Here is a 20,498-nt window from a genome sequence, read left to right on the forward strand (position 1 = left end):
GATAAAACCTTCATATTATTATTCAGNGAGGTGACCTTGATAACATATGTCAAAATTGTTGAGATCGGAAAATAGTCCGTATAACTGCATAATTACCTTATTTTACCTTCAATAGTCCCGGGAGAGATAATAATCGCGCGCGCCCGCGAAATTCAATGCGCTTTAAAGAAAATAAAAAAAGAAACATGATGTACATATGATATGTAACGAGAGAGATATTTATATATACAATATCTCGCAAAACAAGGCGTTTAATCGCAATTTGTCTGCGTGAAAGCACGTGAAATTTATCGATTCGACGCTTGACGTTTTATCTCTGACGATTCTCGGAACGGACGTCAAGTCGGAAAAAAAAAAATCAACGTCGAGAGATTCAGATTGGCGCGATATCGTCTAGAAAATATTTCTCTTTTTTTTTGTTTCCACCGAGTTTCTTCTCCTCGCGTAATATTATCTATCCTGCAGAGGAAGAAAACAACATTTCTCGCGTGTGATACATCTGTCGCGATTTTCCGCGGCGCAATGCAAGCACGACGCTCGAGCTTTATTTTATTTCGCCGGATAAATGTCCGCGAAGAAGCAGAGACGTAAATAAACCGCTCGGGAAAGGTCGCAATTTGCGAGCAAATTTCAAATATGCACGAAATCTCCCTTTCATACATTTATGAAACGTAGATATAGATAATGCATCTTTTTTTCTCACGCGTGCGGAAAACAACAAAGTTGCAGCAATTTGCGTGAAAAATGTCCGGACGTACATGTGTTTTCGCGTCTCTCATTTACGATATTTATTAATTTGAGATATTTCCGAACGCATCTCGCACACGATCTCTCGTCGAAATTTTCAAACCCGAAACGCATATTGTCTCTGTATTTTATTTACTTATCAAAGAGAATTGTCGGAATTATCATATTAAAATATTTATCTCTCTCGTTTGTATATAGGCGCGGTTTAATTCTCTCCGATTATCTTAATTAACGCGGCAAATTTACAATACGATAGATTCGAAATCGCGAATCAATAAATTTTGATTTGCAAAGTGTTAAATCGTACAATTAATAATGCAACATATGCCTCGTTTAATATTTATATATTTATATACAGTTGCTGTGAATATCTCGCGCAACATACGCAATTGAGTTCAGTTGTCATCGCGATTCTCGTTATCATATATATGTGTTTGCGCTCCGTAAAATTTCACACGGATTTGTACGATTAAACAGATAGAAATTCCGAAAGATCGCATATGGCGGATGCGTTATCATCGTTTTGCCAATTTTCAAACGTGTTCTATTTATAGAATGTAATTAACCGATTGATATCGAACGCGAGATAATTTCAAGTGGATCTTTTTATCGTCTCTATCTCGAAGAGGAAATTTTTTTAGCCAGTTTGAACTCAAAAAATCCGCTTTTCTCTTTCGCGCAGTTGCATGTGTGAAAACTTGATTTTTAAAGACAACACAGAAGCGACCGTCAATCCTCTGTTTCCCGCCCCACATGAAAAAATTGATAAATTATGATAATTTCGAGCGGATACGGCGGGGAGCGGTTTGGCATTTTTAAACGGTCGCGAAAACACGCGACTTCACGACCGCGAACTCCGAAGAGAAAATGCGTAAAAGTGGATTTTGCATACAAGTCGTCGCGATGCAAACGACATCGACGTGACTGAGGGGAGAGAGTTTAAACAGGGGCTGTGCGTATTGACCCGGGGAAGAATACCCGAGGGTAAAATATTTTCTCAAGTGCGACGGCGATAATCGCGACGGTGTTTGGTTCGATAAAGTTTAGGCGCAGGGAACTCTTGTTCGGACGCGAATTGAGAATTTCTCGTATCGGAAATCCATATCCTCATTTTCGTGAAAAAAAAAAAGTGCTTGAACCAACGAAACAATGATACTCCGCGGCACTCGATAGGGCGCGCGCGGCGGTCGCTGCTTCCTATAATCCAATAAAAGATAACCCTTAAGGGTTGATGCAGCGACGACGAGTAATTATTAACGTCGTATCGAATATTGGTCGACGTCTCATCGCGGCACCGTTTTCATTTTTTCGCTATGAAACGCAGCGTCGCGAAGATTTTCTTTTAATTTGATTTTATGTACAGCGAGCGAATAAATAAGACAATGTACTTACACAGTACGCGGTAGAAACGTGTTTTGATACGTTTAACAACAATATATATATATATATATATATAGAAATCAATACGTGAAAGTTACCTCAATAGTGATTTTCGCTCGAGTCTCAGATGTACATTACATTAATTTGATTTTCAAGGAAAAAAATTTCGTCCAAGCGCGAATCGAACGCATCTGCAACCGGATATTAACGCGCGTTCGAGTGGCGCGCTCTCGCAGTGAATTAATGCTTCCTCCGTCTCGCCCCCTTTACTCGTCGTATTTTCATTAAAGGTTAAATCCGTCGGCGAAAATCCAGCCGTGAGCAACAATTTAATTACAACGAGAGGAGAAGGCCGAGTGTTTTCAAGATCGTAATGACAAATAAAAACCCTCGCGTCGGGGCTGTAAATTCGCAAGAGCAAAAATACGAATGAAACAAAACAAACAGAGCTGTTTTTGCAGAGACGATTTTTTGTACTTTCGCATCAAAGTGCGCTTGCGTGAAATAAAAAATATAACCGCTGGAAATATCGGATCTGCGTAACATTATTATCAGGCGTACGCGCTGAATGATTATCGGTTTTAATTATATTCGGGATGTTAATAAGATAAATATTTTTTATCGTGTGACGATGCGTTTTTTCTCTGGCTCGGATAATTTCGATATAATGTGTACACGTAGTTGTTTCGCGAATAATAATTAGAACCGCGATATTACGCGAGCAATATTTCAGACATATGTTGTACAATACGATAATTAACACTTTCAATAATTACTACGACAAGAGATTTTGTTTGTTACAAGAGATGAACGTTTATATTTTTATATTATCAGATCTTTTTTTTGTCTGTATTTGCGAACGTTGAAATTGATACGTGAGCAATGACATCAACACTTTCGATAATTACTACGATGATAAATTTTGTTTGTTACAAGAGATGAACGTTTATATTTTTTATCATCAGATCTTTTGTATCTGTATTTACAAACGCTTGAAATTGATACGTGAGCAATGACATCAACAGTTAGATTCGACGAACGATTAACGAATCTAATTATTTCGATTTCGATGTCATTAATATAATAAATGAAACGTCACACAATCTCTCTCCTCTCCCCCGGAGCAAAGTGAAACGGCAATATAAATAATTTATAAACGCTTTTGATTACATATTATTGCTCCACATTGCGCGTTTATATTCAATTCGTTGAAACGTACGGTAAGTGTTTTCGGTATCGTCAAAACACGCGAGAAGATAAAATATGTAGTTTTTTTGAGATTATTGTTCGAGTGCCGATGCACGCGAACACGTTCGATTGTTGTTTTTTTTTTTTCGAAATTATACGAAAGCTTTTGACGACAACAATTGAAATTGTTGGTTTAAAGCTGCTTATATACTTTTCGTTATGCTATACATACGTTGTTTCATGTTGTTCCGCTTTGTACGTATGTGAAACAGTAAGAACAATAGCTTCTTTGTTTTTTAGCGACAACGGTAAATTCTCATTCTCAGTTCGCCGTACATGTACGTACGTACAACCCGTACTTCTCCGTTTTGGATTTTCGCGCGCGCGATGAAAAATATTTCTGGGAAAAAATGTCAACAGTCACAACTCTTCGCGTTTTTTTTCTCCGCGTAATATAGCGCGCGAAGATGTAAATTTTTTTTTTTGTTGCGAAGAATACCGTGTACTCTACGCGTGGAGGAGGAGGAGGAGGAGAAGGAGGAGGAAGAGGTTGACCCGGAGAGGGTTTTCTCAAAAGCGAATTTGATTTAGGTCACGACGTGTCAAAAGCGTAAATCGCTTCGTCCCCCGGCGAATTTCACTCATCGCGGAATTATTAATACGCCCCAATCTTCTTTTTCTCTGCCACTTGGCCGTTGCCAGCTAGGCGGATATGATCCATTCTCTTTAAGAGCGCTACGTGTTCCAGTTTCTCCGGCGACCAACCCCAAAAGAATCGGTGAAACGTGCCTAACCTTCTTTTTTTTTTTACCGAAGAATCCTCCTGGTCTCGTCGGCAACGTCGCGTCGGGTCGAATCGATTTCGCGCGAGAGCAATTAAAAAATTCTCTATTATCATGTCTCCGCGTGCTCAGTCGGCTAATAATGTTCGGATTGCGGTATATACGCGCAAAGGAAAAAGAAACCAGGTCAGAAAATGCCACATTTGCCGGAAAAAAAGCACGAGTGCCGGTGAAGTGAAAATATTCTATGTAAAATGGACGTTAAGTTTGACTCGACTCGGTCTGCGTTAAATTAGTTTGCATTATGCATTCAGGTGGAGGTAACCCTTAACTTGGCAGTCGTGATGAGGGAGAGGGGGAAGGGATTGATCACGGCCGTGTATAAATATTTAACAGCGGTTTGCCCGCGCATTGCATTATTATCTTGTTGCGTGACACGGAAACTACAGAAAACATTTTTCTGCGATATGACGTTTTATGGGAAACGGCGCAAGCTGCTTTTTATCTTTGCGAGAGACGTTTGTTTTTATACGTGCGGTTTTTTGCACGAAGTTTCGAACACACTTTGCGTATCGGTGTTTCGTTTTTAGAAAACATCCAATTTTTTAAGAGAAATATTGTTTTTTTTTTTTTTTTTTTTTCATTTCTTGAAACGAAGTTTAATATTATTTTATAGACGCGTTTTGCTACGCACAAGTGAAGAAAAAAAAACGTTTTGCCATATTACAGAGGGAAAATATTGTTGGGGCGAAAAAATTCAACAGGTTTATAAAACGTTTTGCTGATGAGACAAAAAATTCAGTAGATTTGGCGCGAACATTTCTTGCTGTTCATGTAGTAACTGATCTTTTTTAACATTCCAAAGCAAAACTTTTGTTCCGTACTCGTTTCACGTTAGCAGCGCGCAAGACGTAGTTCGGGAATATCGATTGAAAAAGTTATAATCTCTTTCAATTCTCCTACGTATATGTTTAAAAAGTAGTTTATAATTAGTGTACAATTAAAAAAGAATATTCCTCGGAACTCGTTATACGGAAAGTTTTTCCGGAAATTCTTCTGTGAGTAGACGAGACGAAAATTATACCGGAGAAATGGCGTGATTCCTCTGTTTGTCTGATATTATACGGAACGTTTACCTATTTTTAAAAATCCCTATAATTCAGATAAAAGCGAGCTTGCACGCATCAAAGCGCTGCTACAGTTACAGTTTATGATTCTGTCAGCACTTGACTTCGAAAATTATCGATTTTAGGGAAATTACACTTCTCACAGCGCTGAAGTTCTAAATACGTCGTGTGTGCGACAACACATTAAACGCAACAAATCAGATCTCACGTTTCACATGGGGTTCACATTTGCTTCAATCGCAAATTGACTATTAATCAATCATTATTGACGTTTTCACCCGTCAGAGAGTAAATCTGTTTGTTATCGCTACTGGCTTTCCGATGGTTTCTCAGTATCATCCCATTTATCTCAAATCAGTTTAATCCATCTAATCCAGACCGAAGGTAGAAATGGACTTGCTATTCGATCAACATCTCGCAATTATGGTGAAAGACTCGCTGTTCCGTTTCCCGTACAAACACGATACAAACTACTTTCAAAATTTCGACTCTTTGCCGCGTTGGTACATATTCAATTCTATACTTTTACTATTACTTTTGGGTCTTTTTTTGTTCAGCACTTTTCAAAACTTTCTATTGCAGTAATTAAAAATAAATTATGTACTGTATTTTTTGCTAAACAAACAACCGGATTATTCGTAAACATTCGAAAAGAGATGCCAGAATTTTTGCAAAATTGTTCTAATAATATTTTAAAGTCAAGTAAAAAATACGTCAAATCCACGAGAACTGATGCTGATTTGCTATACAGTTAACTTTTGTTTTTTACACGAGGAAAATAGAATACTTCGTTTATTTGTTGTACTTCTCGGCGATTTTTAATAACGATCGGATAAAAAATATATATATATATATATATCCGAGCAAATAAAAATAAAGTATCGGTATGTTATGGCGTAAACACTTTATTTGCGTGATCGGATTATATTCTTTTTTTAGTATTGTGTTTAGCGCAGAAAATAACACGACCGAATACATTACAATATCGATGCGGATATATAAATTTGCTTTACAACAAAAAAAAGTCTGCGATCAACGCAACACGTCGATATCTCTCCCACACATACACACAAACACAGACACACATACACACTTGTAGTCGTTTATTGATTTCCGAGGCTGCGCTGGACCAAAGGCCTCTGCTCCGGTTCCGCTCTCTCTCTGTCCCTCTTTCTCTCTTGCTCGCTCTCTCTCTCTTTCTCTCTCTCTCTCTCTCTCTCTCTCATCCTCGTAGCTGTTGAGGATGTCATGTGTATAGCTAGACCGAGCTTAATTAAGTTACCTTAAAGCGGGATGCCCGACGAGAATCGATGAGCGCGTACGTACATACGCATGTAAAATGTACGCGAGAATAAAATGAAATACGCATGTCTGGCTTGAGAAAATAATAATTCGCGACCGTGTTTTTTACACCGCGTCATGAAGAGCACAAACGATATTGTAAGAAGTTCGCAACGCGAACGTGGTTAATCTTCCTGAGCTGTTCTCGTAATGCAGTTAATTAAATATCGCGGTTGAATGGAGAGTGCGAGGATTGATGATCGTTGTTGCAAAACGCAAATTTTTGATATAAAAATAGAAAATATGAAAAAAAGCAGGAAGTAGGGAAATGTCGAAGAGTTAAAATCTAATTTTTATATTTTTAAGTAGTACAGCCGTATGTTGAGGTAAACCTGAAATGACCGAAACAGCTTAGAAAGGTTAAAAGTCTCATCGATGCTCTCTCAAATTATTTCATTAAAATAATTTTACAAAAAAAGAGATGGAAGGCAAGATTTTGGAAAAACATTTAAACGCAATGAAATCGGTCGCGGTTATTTTTGCATCGAGCAAATACGATTTATCACATCTTGAGCACCGAAGAGATCATCATCTTATCTCACAAATATAATATATACGTTCCCTTCATTTCCGTACTTGAATGCTGATTGCGCGTGAAGTACGCGTGCGTATGCGCGGAATGCGTGTGTAACTGCGTTGGCACATTTGCCAACAATCAGAATGGAATTCCCGGATTAATCATAAGGGCAATCACTGTCATATCTCTCGGCGTTATTACAGTGGTTATTCGAGATTCGAAGATGATTGGGTACGTGTATATTATCTTAATGAATCGTGAGATCCGCGGAGAGAGAAAAACAGAAAGAGAGCAAGAGAGAAGCTTCCAGAGAAAAGGAGAAAGAGAGGGAGAAATTTGTTTTTCTATTTCCACTTAAATAAAACGAAAAAATAAATCCCATCATTTCCGATCGACTGCATCGAGAATTGCATGGCAAAATATATCGAAATGCGGTAATTAATTCCAATTAGTATTATTTTGTTTCAATATTTTGATACGTTTGATGCTGCAACCTGACCGAATCGTTACATTTTCTCGCAATTTATGCACGTGCTTGACGAATAGAGTCCGTCGTGAAAATGCGACGTAGATTTGCACTCAGTCATTCTCTTTGAACGTCGAATTAGAACGTCAAATCTACTGTAATATCGCTTTGTATATGAGTTATGTAATACTCGTATGTACGTTAGACACAGAATATCTGTCTCGCAAAATATTGAAGACACTTGAAAGACTCGGAAGATTTTAGTCGCAAATCACCAGGCAACGTGTTAATTTTTAAACACAAATTTTAAACTATTCAAAAATGATTAACAAGCGTCTACTCCCAAGAAACAGACAGTAAATGTCAGAGTAGATGTTGCGTGGTTGCCGCAGAAATTAAATTGTCGCGAATATGGATTTTATTTATTGCGATTGCGTGTCGATACGATATATCCGGCGTGGATTACAATTTGTGGTTTTGGCAATATCGAATCGGAAATATTAAACAGATTGCGGAATATACGAATCTTATAATGCGGGAATTTACTGCCGATTTTGTGGAAATTAAATTTTAATTAATTGCACACGCTATACGGCTCGGAGATTAAAAGCTTAAGTAGTTGAAATTAAAAATCTTAAAAAAAAGCGCTTAGAGAGATAAAGAATTCAAATAGCCTGTAGCACGGATTTAATTCGAAAGTATTTAGCGAGATATTATCTTTCTCTCTCTCTTCCTCTGTTTTAGTTTAATTAATTTAGAGATATTTTGGACAAAAAAAAAACAACAAGAGAACGAGTATTTTTTTTTCCAAACACGTGTATACTTGCTACTTCCTCCCCGAACGAACATGTTTCCACTTTGCAGCTTCGAGGTGAGTGTTCGCGGTGCGCACGTGATCTGGCCGCCTCGCGGTAATCGCAAACGGGACAAAAATTTGACTTTTACTGAGTTCGAAGTTCCGTTGTTAAAATCTGATTGAGACAAATATTGACCAGGTACGTACGTGGTGTAGCGTTCTCATTCTCAATGAACGCGAGAAAACGGGCTTCCGCTTTCACGTCGAGCCATTTCGGTGTAACCGTTGGCTAACTCGGCTTTGCCTTCATGCTTCGTATATTGTGAAAACGCCAATATCAGGAAATGTATTGCTCACGCCAACCGGTCGGTAGAGATGGCAGAAAAAAGAAAGAACAACTTGCTCGCGCGCTTTCAAACAGGACGACAACGTGAAGCCGCGAGTGAATTAAACGTAGTTTGCTAATTAACGTTTCTTAAAATGTAGTAAAACAACAAAAAAAAACAAAATAACAAGCAGAGAGATAAGAGAATTAGGGGAAGATAAGAGAATTAATATTGCGCAAAGCAACTTCGTTTTAACAGGAAATTTTATTTTGACTACAACGCGACGGCAAATATTTTGTCGTCTTTTTTGTTCTTTCAGTGTTTTGTACTTTCAAGTAGATGTAGCTTTGTGTGCGAAATATATTCTATTTGCGCTGAACCGAATTGCCAACAGCGCGACCAAAGTGACACGGTAGCTTCTCTCTCTCTCTCTTTCTCTTTTTGCAAAATTAATTCCATTTAATTACATTTTTGAATTGCTTCAATAGTTTTCGTATAAAATTGTAAACAAATGGCTGAGAAGAATTGCTAAAATAAAAAACAATTGTTAAATTAATGAAATTTCACAATGCCGTTTCGCAGCGCGGTTTCAAAACGTGAAAATTTGATTAACGCGCTCGTTCGTTTCTTTTGTTTGTTAACTGTACTGACACGACAAGTGAACGGTATTTTTTTCTTCGCGAAATTGTGCGCTTTCACGGATCGTCTTATTTGTTTCCGTGTTTTGCGCGATACGCTTTATTGGATTTATATTAACCTCGGGACTTGAACTGTACATTGAATAATTGAATAATTCACGGAAGCACACACAATTTCCAAGTACCATAGAATTTTCAGACTTCGCGACTATTTCCTTCAATTTCTTTTATCGACAGACGAGGTAAGATATGGTGCGCTTTGATGAGAAACAAAAGTAAAGTAACTGAGAAGATGTTGATGTATTTACGTTAAAAGTTTTGATTAAAGTGAGAGAGAGAGAGAGAGAGAGAAAGAGAGAGAGAGAAATGTTGAGAAATATCTTGTTTTTATAGAATTTCTTATTCCAGAAGGAACTTTTAAGAAAACTAAGAAACGAAGCGACACGCAGCGAGAATTGCAATGTCAGTTTCGTTACAAGAAGAAATGAGATTAACAAAAACAAATTAAAGGAGAATCGCGTTCGTCGATCATCTGTTTCACATAATTCAACCGAGAAAAAAGTTATATCTGAATATTTGGAAGGATAAAAATTTTTGTCGAGAAACAAAACTCATTCATTTACCGCCTCAAAAGAATTACCGTCATCTTTTTCACGTCAAACCATCGTCTCTCTCTGTCTCTCTCTGTCTCTCTCTGTCTCTCTCTCTCTCTCTCTCTCTCTCTCTCTCTCTCTCTCTTGTTCTCTAAGTTTTATCCTCTCGCGTGTGTTCAACGAGCTTCAATATCGCGAATCGCGCCATTTGCGCACGTGCAAACAGACAAAGTGCAAAGAAAACGACACTCTCATAAAACACGGAAGACGCTTCCGACGAAGAAAGAAAAGAAAACGAAGTAATATGTTTGCGGTGCACATATTGCAAGTTGATTGAGATGAGATATCAAACCATGAGGAATTTGCGGCGCCGTTCTTGTCCGGTTGTTCTTTATCATAGAAAAGATAAAGGAAAATAAACAAATCTAAAAATAAATAATATGTTTGATATTTCTTACGATAAATTTGTGTGTGCCACGATTGATTAAGCGATTTCATATAATTTGGATCGTTTACACGAATCGGTAATTGAATTTTTTTTTTTAATTAAAATTGGATAATCATTTTAAAAACTCTAAAAAGTTTTTTCTAATTCTCGTAGATACATCTAGTCACTTTCAAGGTCTGTGCAATAGATTTTCAGTACTCGTTACGGTAAATTTGTGTTGCGAATGCGATTGATTAAGTAATTTCATAATTTTGAATATTTTTGAAAATTAACAAAGCTAATTAAGGTCGCTCGGATTCGGAGTATTCATCTCTCTCGAGAACTTTAAACAGTCTTTTTTTATCTCCTTTTCGCAGGATATATCTAGTCATATTCACGAGCGTTTTTTTCGCGCAGCGCTTCTATTTTAAGCAAACGGAGCATTAATCGCGTTTCCCATTGTTTTCCCGACATCGTGCCTGTCACGCGCACTCCTATTTCCCTCCCATTGTGTGACAGTCTTTCTCTTCTCATTGATCAATAATAATAAAAATGTCCCGATGCTCTAGCGCGCGCGATTGGCGCGGAATCTGTCGGACGATACCCATTGCAAATGAACACGGAGATTTTTTCCGTTTTCGCGAGAACTTTTTTTTTATTGGTCAATAAAAAAAAAAAAAAAAAAAAATCACAAGCGTACAACGAAAGATTTGTCATTTTGATGTTTCTCGTGGATTTTTACTCGTCACTTTTTTATCGCACGTTTTTATTGTTTTTTATTACAGTAGAGCGTTTTACGGAGAATTTTATTCGAGAATCTTCCTCAAGACCATTCGAATAGGGTAAGGTACACGATGCGATAATAAAACAAAAGAAAGCAAATAGTACGGAGAATAGTGCGGTCTCGTTGCGCGACCAGAAGTTTTTTTTCGGGTTGAAGTTTTGCGAATGAATTTTGCGTGGCAGTTCTCTTTTCGTCCTTTATGTATTACTGTGCGTCAAAATTACTCGGATACGCTCAAGAGTGCATCGACCCTTGAAAAATCGTTTGTTTTCTCTCCTCTTTCCCTCCGAAGACAAGCGGAGGACAGATAAAGAACAAATTCTATATCGGACGATAAGAAAAGAAAGTCATGGACAACCGCGTGTTTATCCACAATTTATCGATACGAACGAATCTAATTTGGAGCTCCGATCGTATCTCGTTATACATATTTTAATGATATTCCCAGTGGTATATATATAGTATATCATCTGCGCATTTACAAATAATGTATTTCAGATTACATTTATGCAATCCGATCGCGATCGTAAATCCATTAACTCTTTTTGTTTCGCGCGCGATTAGCTGAAATGTAGCAAAAAATTAAAAAAAAAAAACAGTTCCGTTATGTATATCGGGTCAAAAGGTAATCGCTTCGTCATTTTGATCGACGTTTTTTTATTTCCGCACTTTCTGCGTCGTCATTTCGACAAAAACCTGCCGAGTTAGCGGCCACGTGGCGAAGGTGAATAGTCACAAGGACGAACGATTTTGTTTGATGGAAAAAAAATTGAAGAACTGATGTAAGTGGGAACGCGGTTCTTCGGATTATTCTCGTCAATTGTGTCTGACGTAATCGTGTCTATCAATCTAATATCGCAAATGGAAATAGTAGACGCTGGTCGTTCAGAGAAAAGCAGCGGGGAGAGAAAGAAGAGAATCTCTCGACATCGACGATGTGAGAATTGAACTATGATTCAAACAACTCTTTAACCCGGCAAGAATTCACGCACACTGGACGAATAGAGAGAGACGGTACGTTAATCTCGTTTACGGCGCATTACGATTGGATCGATGTCCGATTGTGCCGGCAAACGACGAATCCGCCGTCGCTTTCAGGTGACTCGACTGTGCGCCTCAATTAAAAGCGAGAGGCCTTCTGGAATCTCGATTATAGACCCCCGCTATGGACCGGCGTTTATCGGTGAATGCCTGGAGATTTCGATTCGTCGACTCTATTGTGCCGCATTGTCACAGAAGAACATAATTGTAATTCTCTGTGAGGATAGAGAGCGTTTTCCTCTTCTTTGTGGGATTTTGAATAAAATCGCTCGGTTTTAAATCCAGATATATTACAGAAAGCGATACAATATAAAAAAAAAAAAAAAGAAAAAGTACATATTTTTCTACAAAGATAAATATATAGTTTAATCCCCCCCCCCCCAACCCGTTGGAGATGGCTGGGTCGCTCGAGATCCGATAGGAAATATTTATTAAGTTATACCCATAAGAACATTTATTAAGTTATATCCATATATTTATTAAGTTATAAATATATAAATATTTATTAAGTTATATCCATATATTTATTAAGTTATAAATATATAAATATTTATTAAGTTATATAACATAACAACATTTATTAAGTAATATCCATAACATGTATATTTAAATGGGTATGTACTTGTTAATTCGATTTAATGGATTATTATGTTCTAGTCGATTTTCGGATCTTTTATTTATTACATCTTTGCTAACTACATTTATAGCAGGTCTTATAGCTAATTTTGAGTTTAACCTTAAGAAAATGATATATATATATGTATATATATATTTATACACAAAAATACTAAAAATTAAAAAAGAAATGTATACATGTACGTTTATATTTGTGTATGCGAAGCGGCGCTTTTGATTATTCAGTAGAAACGAGTCAGAAGTTGACTCCGTTCTTTGAAGAAAGAACATGTCTTCCGGGAGTTAACGAGGATACAAAAATATGATACGTACAGTTTTTACGAAATATTTGACATTTTTGACGGATTAAAATAAATATTTTTAACGACACAATTTTTTTTCCCCCCATATTGAAAGTCTCTTTTGTTCTGCGCTCACACGCATTCTCAAAACGATCATCACTAAAGAAGATTAAAAAGTTGCGCACACAGCCGCCGCGGGCGAAAACTTCGAAAGGTATTCCGAAAATTTCGTTCGCTTCGGCGAACGTTCAATCCCTTCGTTGTATCGAACATCGGGGTACGCGGCATGCGAACGCGGCTGCAATCGTAAGCTGCAGGAGAAAAAGCGCATTACTGTGCGCAATCCCGTAACGATCATACGACCGACGTATCCCCTTGATTCTCGCTCAAAAATCAGCAAACGAAAGCCCGCCGTTTTCGTTTGCCGGCGTTAAACTGAATCGATCGAGCGAAGAAGAGGATTGCCGCGAACAAACGTAGAATAGAGAAATGTTGTATAGTTTGCCAGATTTTCGCGATCGACGAAACTGTGAGAGGACGTTTCCGCGCATTTTTCACGGTAATAAAACGCCGCCACCACAAAAGCAACCCCTGCAGCATTCCAGAAATAACCCTCGTCCCGACGCAGACTCGTAAACTTGAAGCTCTTCGCAAATCCTGTGAAAATTAGCGAACAGACGGGACACGGTCTTGCGAGTCAGTACCTACTCGGCGAATTAATCGATCGTCCTTTGCGAGGATTCTCTCCCGTAACGAATGAATATATTTCCGGCTCTTGGAGAAGAGCGCGGTAATGAAAGACGCGCCCCGCGTCCCGCTCGTAATTGAGAAAAGTAATTTATTCACATTACATTTAGAGAGCTGTTCACCTCGGATTATTATTTGCGCGATAGTTATGAAAACTAATTTAACGCTTTCGCGTCGTAAATATAATAGCGTTTTGCATCTACGAAATTTAATACGTTCTCTCGTGTGTGATAGTGTTTCCTTATTACGAAATGAAAGTGGACAAAGTATTGCACGTTTGAAATTTGGGAATTAATGTCCCAATGACTGGACATTTATTTTTAAAAATAATTATTAAATATACGAGAGATATATAAGAGTATCAAATGTAACAATTGTTAATGTTTTAAATATTTTTAAAATAATAGTGTAATTTTAAATATTAGAACTACTCTAATTTTATACGTTATATAAATACTTTGTGTTATAATTATTTTTTAAAATAAATATAATAATCGGTAATTCTTTCCGGACAATGCACATCCGCCTAATAAAATGTGCCCCGCTTTGTTTTATGGTCGCGAAAACAATGAGTTTCTCTCGCTGTTATCGAGAGCTTTTGTGCGGAAGCGGAAAAATTGATATGTTTAAGGGTTAAACGACCCCGATAGAAACCGCGCGCGCTTCGACGTCGGAGCCGCGCGTTACCGGCACTGCTTTGTACGATTAAAACACACGGTTTCCAGAAAGAAGATTATCCCTCAGTTCGATGCACGAGCGCGATGACACGAGCAACGCCCGGTTTGCGACACAAGCTCCCGCTCTTTCTGTTTCTCCCTCCGTCTCTTCCCTCTGTCTCTCTCTCTCTCTCTCTCTCTCTCTCTCTCTTTCTATCTCTCTCTACAAAGGAACGTCGGTGAAAACGAGCGTGAAGGGGGCATAAGGATCGACATCCACCCTCTCAGGGTTGCGTCTGACGTTGATGGCGGCCTTGAAGAGCCTAAACGCTCAGCTAATCATGTAATGGCGCGTGACTCGGGCGAAATGCGCCGGAGTTCTGACAAACGCGCGGGAAAATGTATATTTATCCCTTTCCGAACTACCGGAATTCGACAGGGCGTCCTTCCATTATACTCTCTTCCCCGGCAATACAACAAGCGACACATCCACGGGGGAAAGAGAAATTGATTATTCAATTTCTGGGTCGAAATCACGATGGTAGTTCGTCGCGGCGTCTCCTCGTATAAATGGAGTCGTCGTTTGTTGTCGCACCGAAATTCCAAGACGTGACATCATTTAGCTCCAGCCGCACAAATTTCGATTGTACACCCCACGAAAAGAGATTAACCGGAAAATCCGAGGAGCGTTTCCTACGTTTACAATATCCTTTATTCTCCTTTAGTGACATTATAGTACGAGTGAGACATTAATATACCCTAAAGCACAATTGTGTATCTCGTTAAATTTCCCGCTCGATGGCAAGGATACAAGGATATTTTACAGCAATGAGAATTAAACCGACGAAAGATCCGAGTTTGACTTCTCGACCGGGGTGATGTTGTTCTTTCAATTGACTTCTCGGGTCGATTTTTTATTTTTTTTTCAACGCGAATTTCTTCAAAGTTTGCGAAATAATTTCAGAAATTCAAACTAACATTGGAAAGAACTAACAATTTTAAAAGTAAAATTTAATTCAGATTTAAATCTGTGTAAATTTATTCTTTCTGCACACAAAATCGTGAAAAAAAGAAAAACTTCTCGCGGATCGTTAGAGAAAAATCAACAATTAATTTTGCAATCAAATTTTGTGGGACAAAGCTCAAGGGATGATATGAGTCCATTAATATGCTGTCACATATCTGAGCGCTATTTGACGTCACTTTTTACATTAATCAGCCACACGTAAATGCATCTTTTGTTTGATCTTAATTTTATTGGACTTGGTTGTGTTTTTTCAGGGTGTATACAGTTATTTTAATTAATGGCGCGTGAGAGAGAAAGAGAGAGAGAGAGAGAGAGAGATTCGAAGCGTTCAATCGACGCGATATCGTTTCTACAGCATTTCATATTTATTGTGGAAACTTTTATGCGCGAAGTAACGACCACGTCGCTGTGCGCGATCGATAATGTGTGAAACAAGTAAAAAGTGTAAAAATACGCCTATGTAATTATAGACTCTTATACTCTTTGCGACGGGACTGAGAGAGAGAGAAGGAGGGAGATTATATCGGAATAAAATTGATTTTAATGTCTCAATGTATGGTGTGTGGACACAAGAACTGCAATTAACTCTCTCTCTCTCTCTCTCCTTCTCTGTTGGCGACACAATTTAATCCGTATATACTCACAATTGCTACTTGATTTAATGAAGAAAACAAAAAGAACTTTGAAAAAGAGAAAGCAATTAAAAAGAAAAAAATATTTCGCCGCGACGTAGCGAAACGTGTGAAAAATAGCATCCGGATTTTACGGTCGTATATCACGACCTTGTTCAAACGCGCGCGAAGAACGATCGTTTGTCGTAATATGCGTTGTTTCCGCCGAGTTGTGTGAAAAAACGCGCTCGCACGCGTGTTAACGGCGACCAAAACGACGTTACCTTATAAACATGTATATTCCGGTTGGCTCGAGCGCTCTGGATACCGCTTTCCAGCTAGCGATAATTGTAAATTTTTGCCGGGCCGTGAGCGGAAGTCGTGGATCCGTGGCGGCCGGCGGCGGAGGCGACACGCCATCGTTTCCGTTCTGGTTGCGCGACTTCGTGCTGGCCAGTTTGCTCAGCTCGCAGCCCATGTTGCGCGTCACCCCCTGCGTCGCGAGAAGACACACTAACCCACGCACCGCGCGCGGGGCGGGAGGGGGCGGTGAAAAGAAGAAAACGACGATCACCACCGCCGCGCGTCCCGAAAATCGTAGATCGCGCGCTCCGACACAGGTGCTGCCGCTTCCGTTCGCTGCCACTTCCGTTTTTCAAGTTCACGGCGTCGCATCGGCGGGAAATCGACACTGTGCACACTGAACACGCGAACGACGTATATATATATTTATTATAATATCGATGAGAGATCGACGTTGCACGAGAACTCTTGAAAATCACGAGTCGGCAGTAACAAAGACGATTTCGATTTAATCTAACGCGTATATAATTTCGTTTGAACTTTCTTTAACGAGTGATTCCTGTTTTTTTTTTTTTTTTTTGTATATTCCTGAACACAGAGTGCACCACGTGGTCGGAAAAAATTTGCTTCGAGAGAGAGTATGTCCGTCGTTGCGCGTTTTCAAACCGTCGAATGTTTCGACGTGGTTGCCAAGAGCGAGCGATTAAAACGGCTTATCTTATTCGCGCGAACTTTTCTCTCTCTCTCTCTTCTTCTCTCGAGGGGTCGATACACGGCCAGAAAAAGGACTCGCATCCGCGTATCTCGTCAGTATATGCGAGAGTGCTCGGCGGCACGTGCGCGCGCTTTAGGTCGCGTCAAAACTGCTCATCCGTGAACGATTCGTTCGCCATTGCTGACGAGAGCGCGCGAAGATGAACAAAGTGAGCTTCTTCGGATCGTCCGTCTTGATTCGCACGAATCCAGTATCTCGCGTTTTCCGATGTGTCTTTACGCCTGATGCGTGTCTGTTTCTCTTCGCTTCTAATTAAAGACAACGATTTCCATATGCTCGTTAATTCACCCTCCTTCTCTGTTCTCATCTCCCTCGTTCGATACCGAGGAATTATTCTATCCCTCGTTTAGAAAACGGTGTCGTCGAGATCTTCCTTGAAGAGTTTTGCGCCGCGCGAGTTCATCTGTCCGGTCTCTCTTCCACTTACGTCTTTCGACGTAAATCTTCACCGAATTTTCTTCTTTCCACCGGGGGTGATTTCCGCGCGCCACTTCTCGCCTCGTCGATCTCTCGCCGTCGAATTTTTTTTTTTTTTTTTTTTTTTTCACCTTTCCCAGCGGTGCTCTATATATCAGATCGCGCTTTCTTATTTTCTCGCCGACGATACCTGTAATTGTCTTCCTCCGGCAATCTCATCTAATTTTCTCTCTACTCTACTTTCTTTCTGTCTTTCTCTCTTTCTTCTTTCTTTTTGCCCGCTCTGTTTTTCAATATTCGAGCCCAGAGTTCTCGGTCGCTCGCTTCCTCCGCACTCTCTCTATCCGTTTCCTATTGTTAATAAATTTTCTTTGCTTTTTGTTCCGTGTTTATCGTGTTTCCATCTCGCGTTTCATTCGTTGCGACCGCGCTCTCTAAGGATTCTTCTGATTTTTTTTTGTTTTCTCTCTATCTATCTATCTATCTATCTCTCTCTCTCTCATAACAAGATTTCTGTGTGCCATTAAACGCGCAAATTACGTCTGTTCGTCGTTGAAGATCCCGTGTCTTCGGGATCTCGTTAACTGCTCGCAAGTTTTAACGCTTTTCTTTTTCTTTTTTTTTTTTTTTTACGTGCCTGGCATTTTTTACTCGTCGACGAAATCGTCTCTCGAATTACTCGAAACTTCCATCAGCTTGTGTGCAGTCCATTTGCTGACGCGTTCTGGAGCGAGTGCGCGAACAGTCACGCCTCCATATCTTCGGGTTCCTCGATCTCCGGGACATTAACTGCAAGCAGTATATACGCGCGCGATATCTTTCGTATTCGTTCCGCAAGCGAAAAGGTTCGATCGGTCGCTCACTTGCGACGAACACTAGCGGGAAACAACGAGAATGACAGATCGAAGAGGAAGTCGAGGACGACTCGTGAAATCTTACTGGGTCGACACGCTCTACACACGAAGAGACCAATGAAGGTACGATCGAGCTAAGTGCACCAGAGAATAGTTTTGTGAAACTGAAAGTAAAGAGAACGATCGGAGCGAGGAATCTTTGCTTGAACTTCGCGAATTTTCGCCTTGATAATGCATCGATGTCACTGTTATTTCTAGTTTACATTCGCAAAGTTTTCGTTAACGAAACGTTAGTTTTTTTTTTTTTTTTTTGATTAAGAAGATTAGAAGGATTTTCTATATGTGCGAGATGCGAGCCAGGCATTCGATACATTGAGACTTTCGAGACGCAAACTAAGCATCTGATGTGAATTAAACTTAATTAATTTAAATTAATATTGCGTGTAAATGATTTACAAAATTTAAAAAATATTTTGCACGCACATCCAACGCGTAACTCTTAAAGACTTTAGTATTTCTCTCGGGTTAAAAAACACTTTATTAGAAAAATAAAAATTTATTTTTTTCACAATTATAAAAATGCGCTATCTAAGAAAAGTGATTATCGTCGTCTAATTGTCGAAGAGTAATAGCGAATTAACTTCGCGTTTTTAATGAAGGAAACTTCGCGAATTTAACGTATTTAATTCAAGCGAACTTGATTCAACAAACGCGGAGCCGAGGCACTGTCATTTCATTTTCCTTACTGTATATTGTCTCGCGCAACAAATAAACCGGTTTCTTATTATCTGACATCGGCGGGCCGGACTCGTCACAAAGATTTCGCCAAAGTTTCGCCCGTTAGTCGACAAGAGGAACGTCGACGTCTCCAACGGGCGACGTGACGCTTCAATTAGCGTAATGGCGATGTCAAACTGAATCAGTTCTGAAAAGCGAAGGGAGAGAGAGAGAGAGAGAGAGAGATCTTAACAAACCGACCTCTCTCGAAGATTGCGGGCGAGAAGAAAAAACCGAGGGGAATGTTGGCGAGACCAAATCCGACATTGATGAGAAAATTTTGTAGAGGTTGGCGAATTTATCCGCGTCATTGGTTTTCGCTCGGTAACGTCAGTTTTCGTGGAAAAAAGCGTGACGAGAAAACGCGCGGAAAAAAAAACGGAGCGAACGAAGACGAAGGAAGTGTATAAAAGCGCGCGGTGATATACAAGAGCGACGATAAGTAGATGAAAGCGCTTATGAAGCAGCCGGGCGTACCCGGAAAAGAGGAGAGTGAGGAAGAGAGAGAAAGAGAGAGAGAGAGAAGGCGAGACTCTGTTGTGTGTCCCATCGGGGTTGTATAACGCTAAACTTTACGTTCGAGCTGTCTGTCTCGAGAAAACGCCGGACATATCTCGACGTTGATAAGCATCGCCGGGAAAGTTGCGAGGAAGTAGGGTAAGAAACGCATTGAGTGAGTAACACGCAGGGATAACTTAGATGGCTTTTCAAGTTTTCGATGGAAAAAAAAAAAAAAAAAAAAATACGTCTCGTTTAAACGTCCATCGGCGACGCGACACCGTCGACTCAATGCTCGATCTTTATCACTTAAAAGCTATTTGTTTCAGCGCTTCGCAATGCGATACGCAATTAATACATTTGTGCGCGTACATGTATGTTGGTGTGAGAACGGAGAAAGGGTGGATTGTGTTTATGTATCATAATGTCCATTGCGGAGATATTATTAACAATGTCGCTCGCATAATTTTGTCACAATCGTTTATCCATATATATATTATGTTAAATTCAATTATGTATTACGTTAAAAGATACTCTTTTGCCGAGCCGGGAGGGAGGTCTGACCTAATTAAGGCACCTATGTTGTTGTTATTGTTGTTGCACAGTTAGAACATTAACGTTAACGACATTAACGTTTGCAAGAACCGTGTTTACTCATCAATGTATAAAAGTAGATGGCTATAAATGAAAATTTAGAGCGACAAGTATTCGAAAAACATACACACGGGTTTTGTAGCTCGAAATAGCGTGAAATGTTTTTGTT

General features: G+C 39.3%; 2 protein-coding genes and 1 long non-coding RNA gene across 4 annotated transcripts in view; 1 reads left to right on the top strand and 2 right to left on the bottom strand.

Annotated features, from left to right (window-relative positions):
- LOC109852532 (neuroglobin-like) overlaps positions 1 to 16,589 on the bottom strand; it is a 28,818-nt gene extending 12,229 nt beyond the window's left edge. Inside the window, exon 1 of the mRNA XM_020423759.1 lies at positions 16,396 to 16,589. Within this exon, the coding sequence (XP_020279348.1) occupies positions 16,396 to 16,589 (194 nt within the window). The remainder of the gene's footprint in view (positions 1 to 16,395) is intronic.
- Positions 16,590 to 16,976: 387 nt separating this feature from the next.
- The window catches only part of LOC109852534, a 5,299-nt gene continuing 1,777 nt past the window's right edge, over positions 16,977 to 20,498 (bottom strand). For both annotated transcript variants that reach the window (XR_002250007.1, XR_002250006.1), the window contains exon 2: positions 16,977 to 18,395. This is a non-coding gene — a long non-coding RNA (uncharacterized LOC109852534). The remainder of the gene's footprint in view (positions 18,396 to 20,498) is intronic.
- The window catches only part of LOC109852533, a 62,192-nt gene continuing 60,082 nt past the window's right edge, over positions 18,389 to 20,498 (top strand). Inside the window, exon 1 of the mRNA XM_020423761.1 lies at positions 18,389 to 18,583. Within this exon, the coding sequence (XP_020279350.1) occupies positions 18,578 to 18,583 (6 nt within the window). The 5' untranslated portion in view covers positions 18,389 to 18,577. The remainder of the gene's footprint in view (positions 18,584 to 20,498) is intronic.

The sequence above is a fragment of the Pseudomyrmex gracilis genome, unplaced genomic scaffold, assembly GCF_002006095.1.
Source record: "Pseudomyrmex gracilis isolate BER0280 unplaced genomic scaffold, ASM200609v1 scaffold_30, whole genome shotgun sequence".
In the NCBI taxonomy this organism is placed as follows: Eukaryota; Metazoa; Arthropoda; class Insecta; order Hymenoptera; family Formicidae; genus Pseudomyrmex; species Pseudomyrmex gracilis.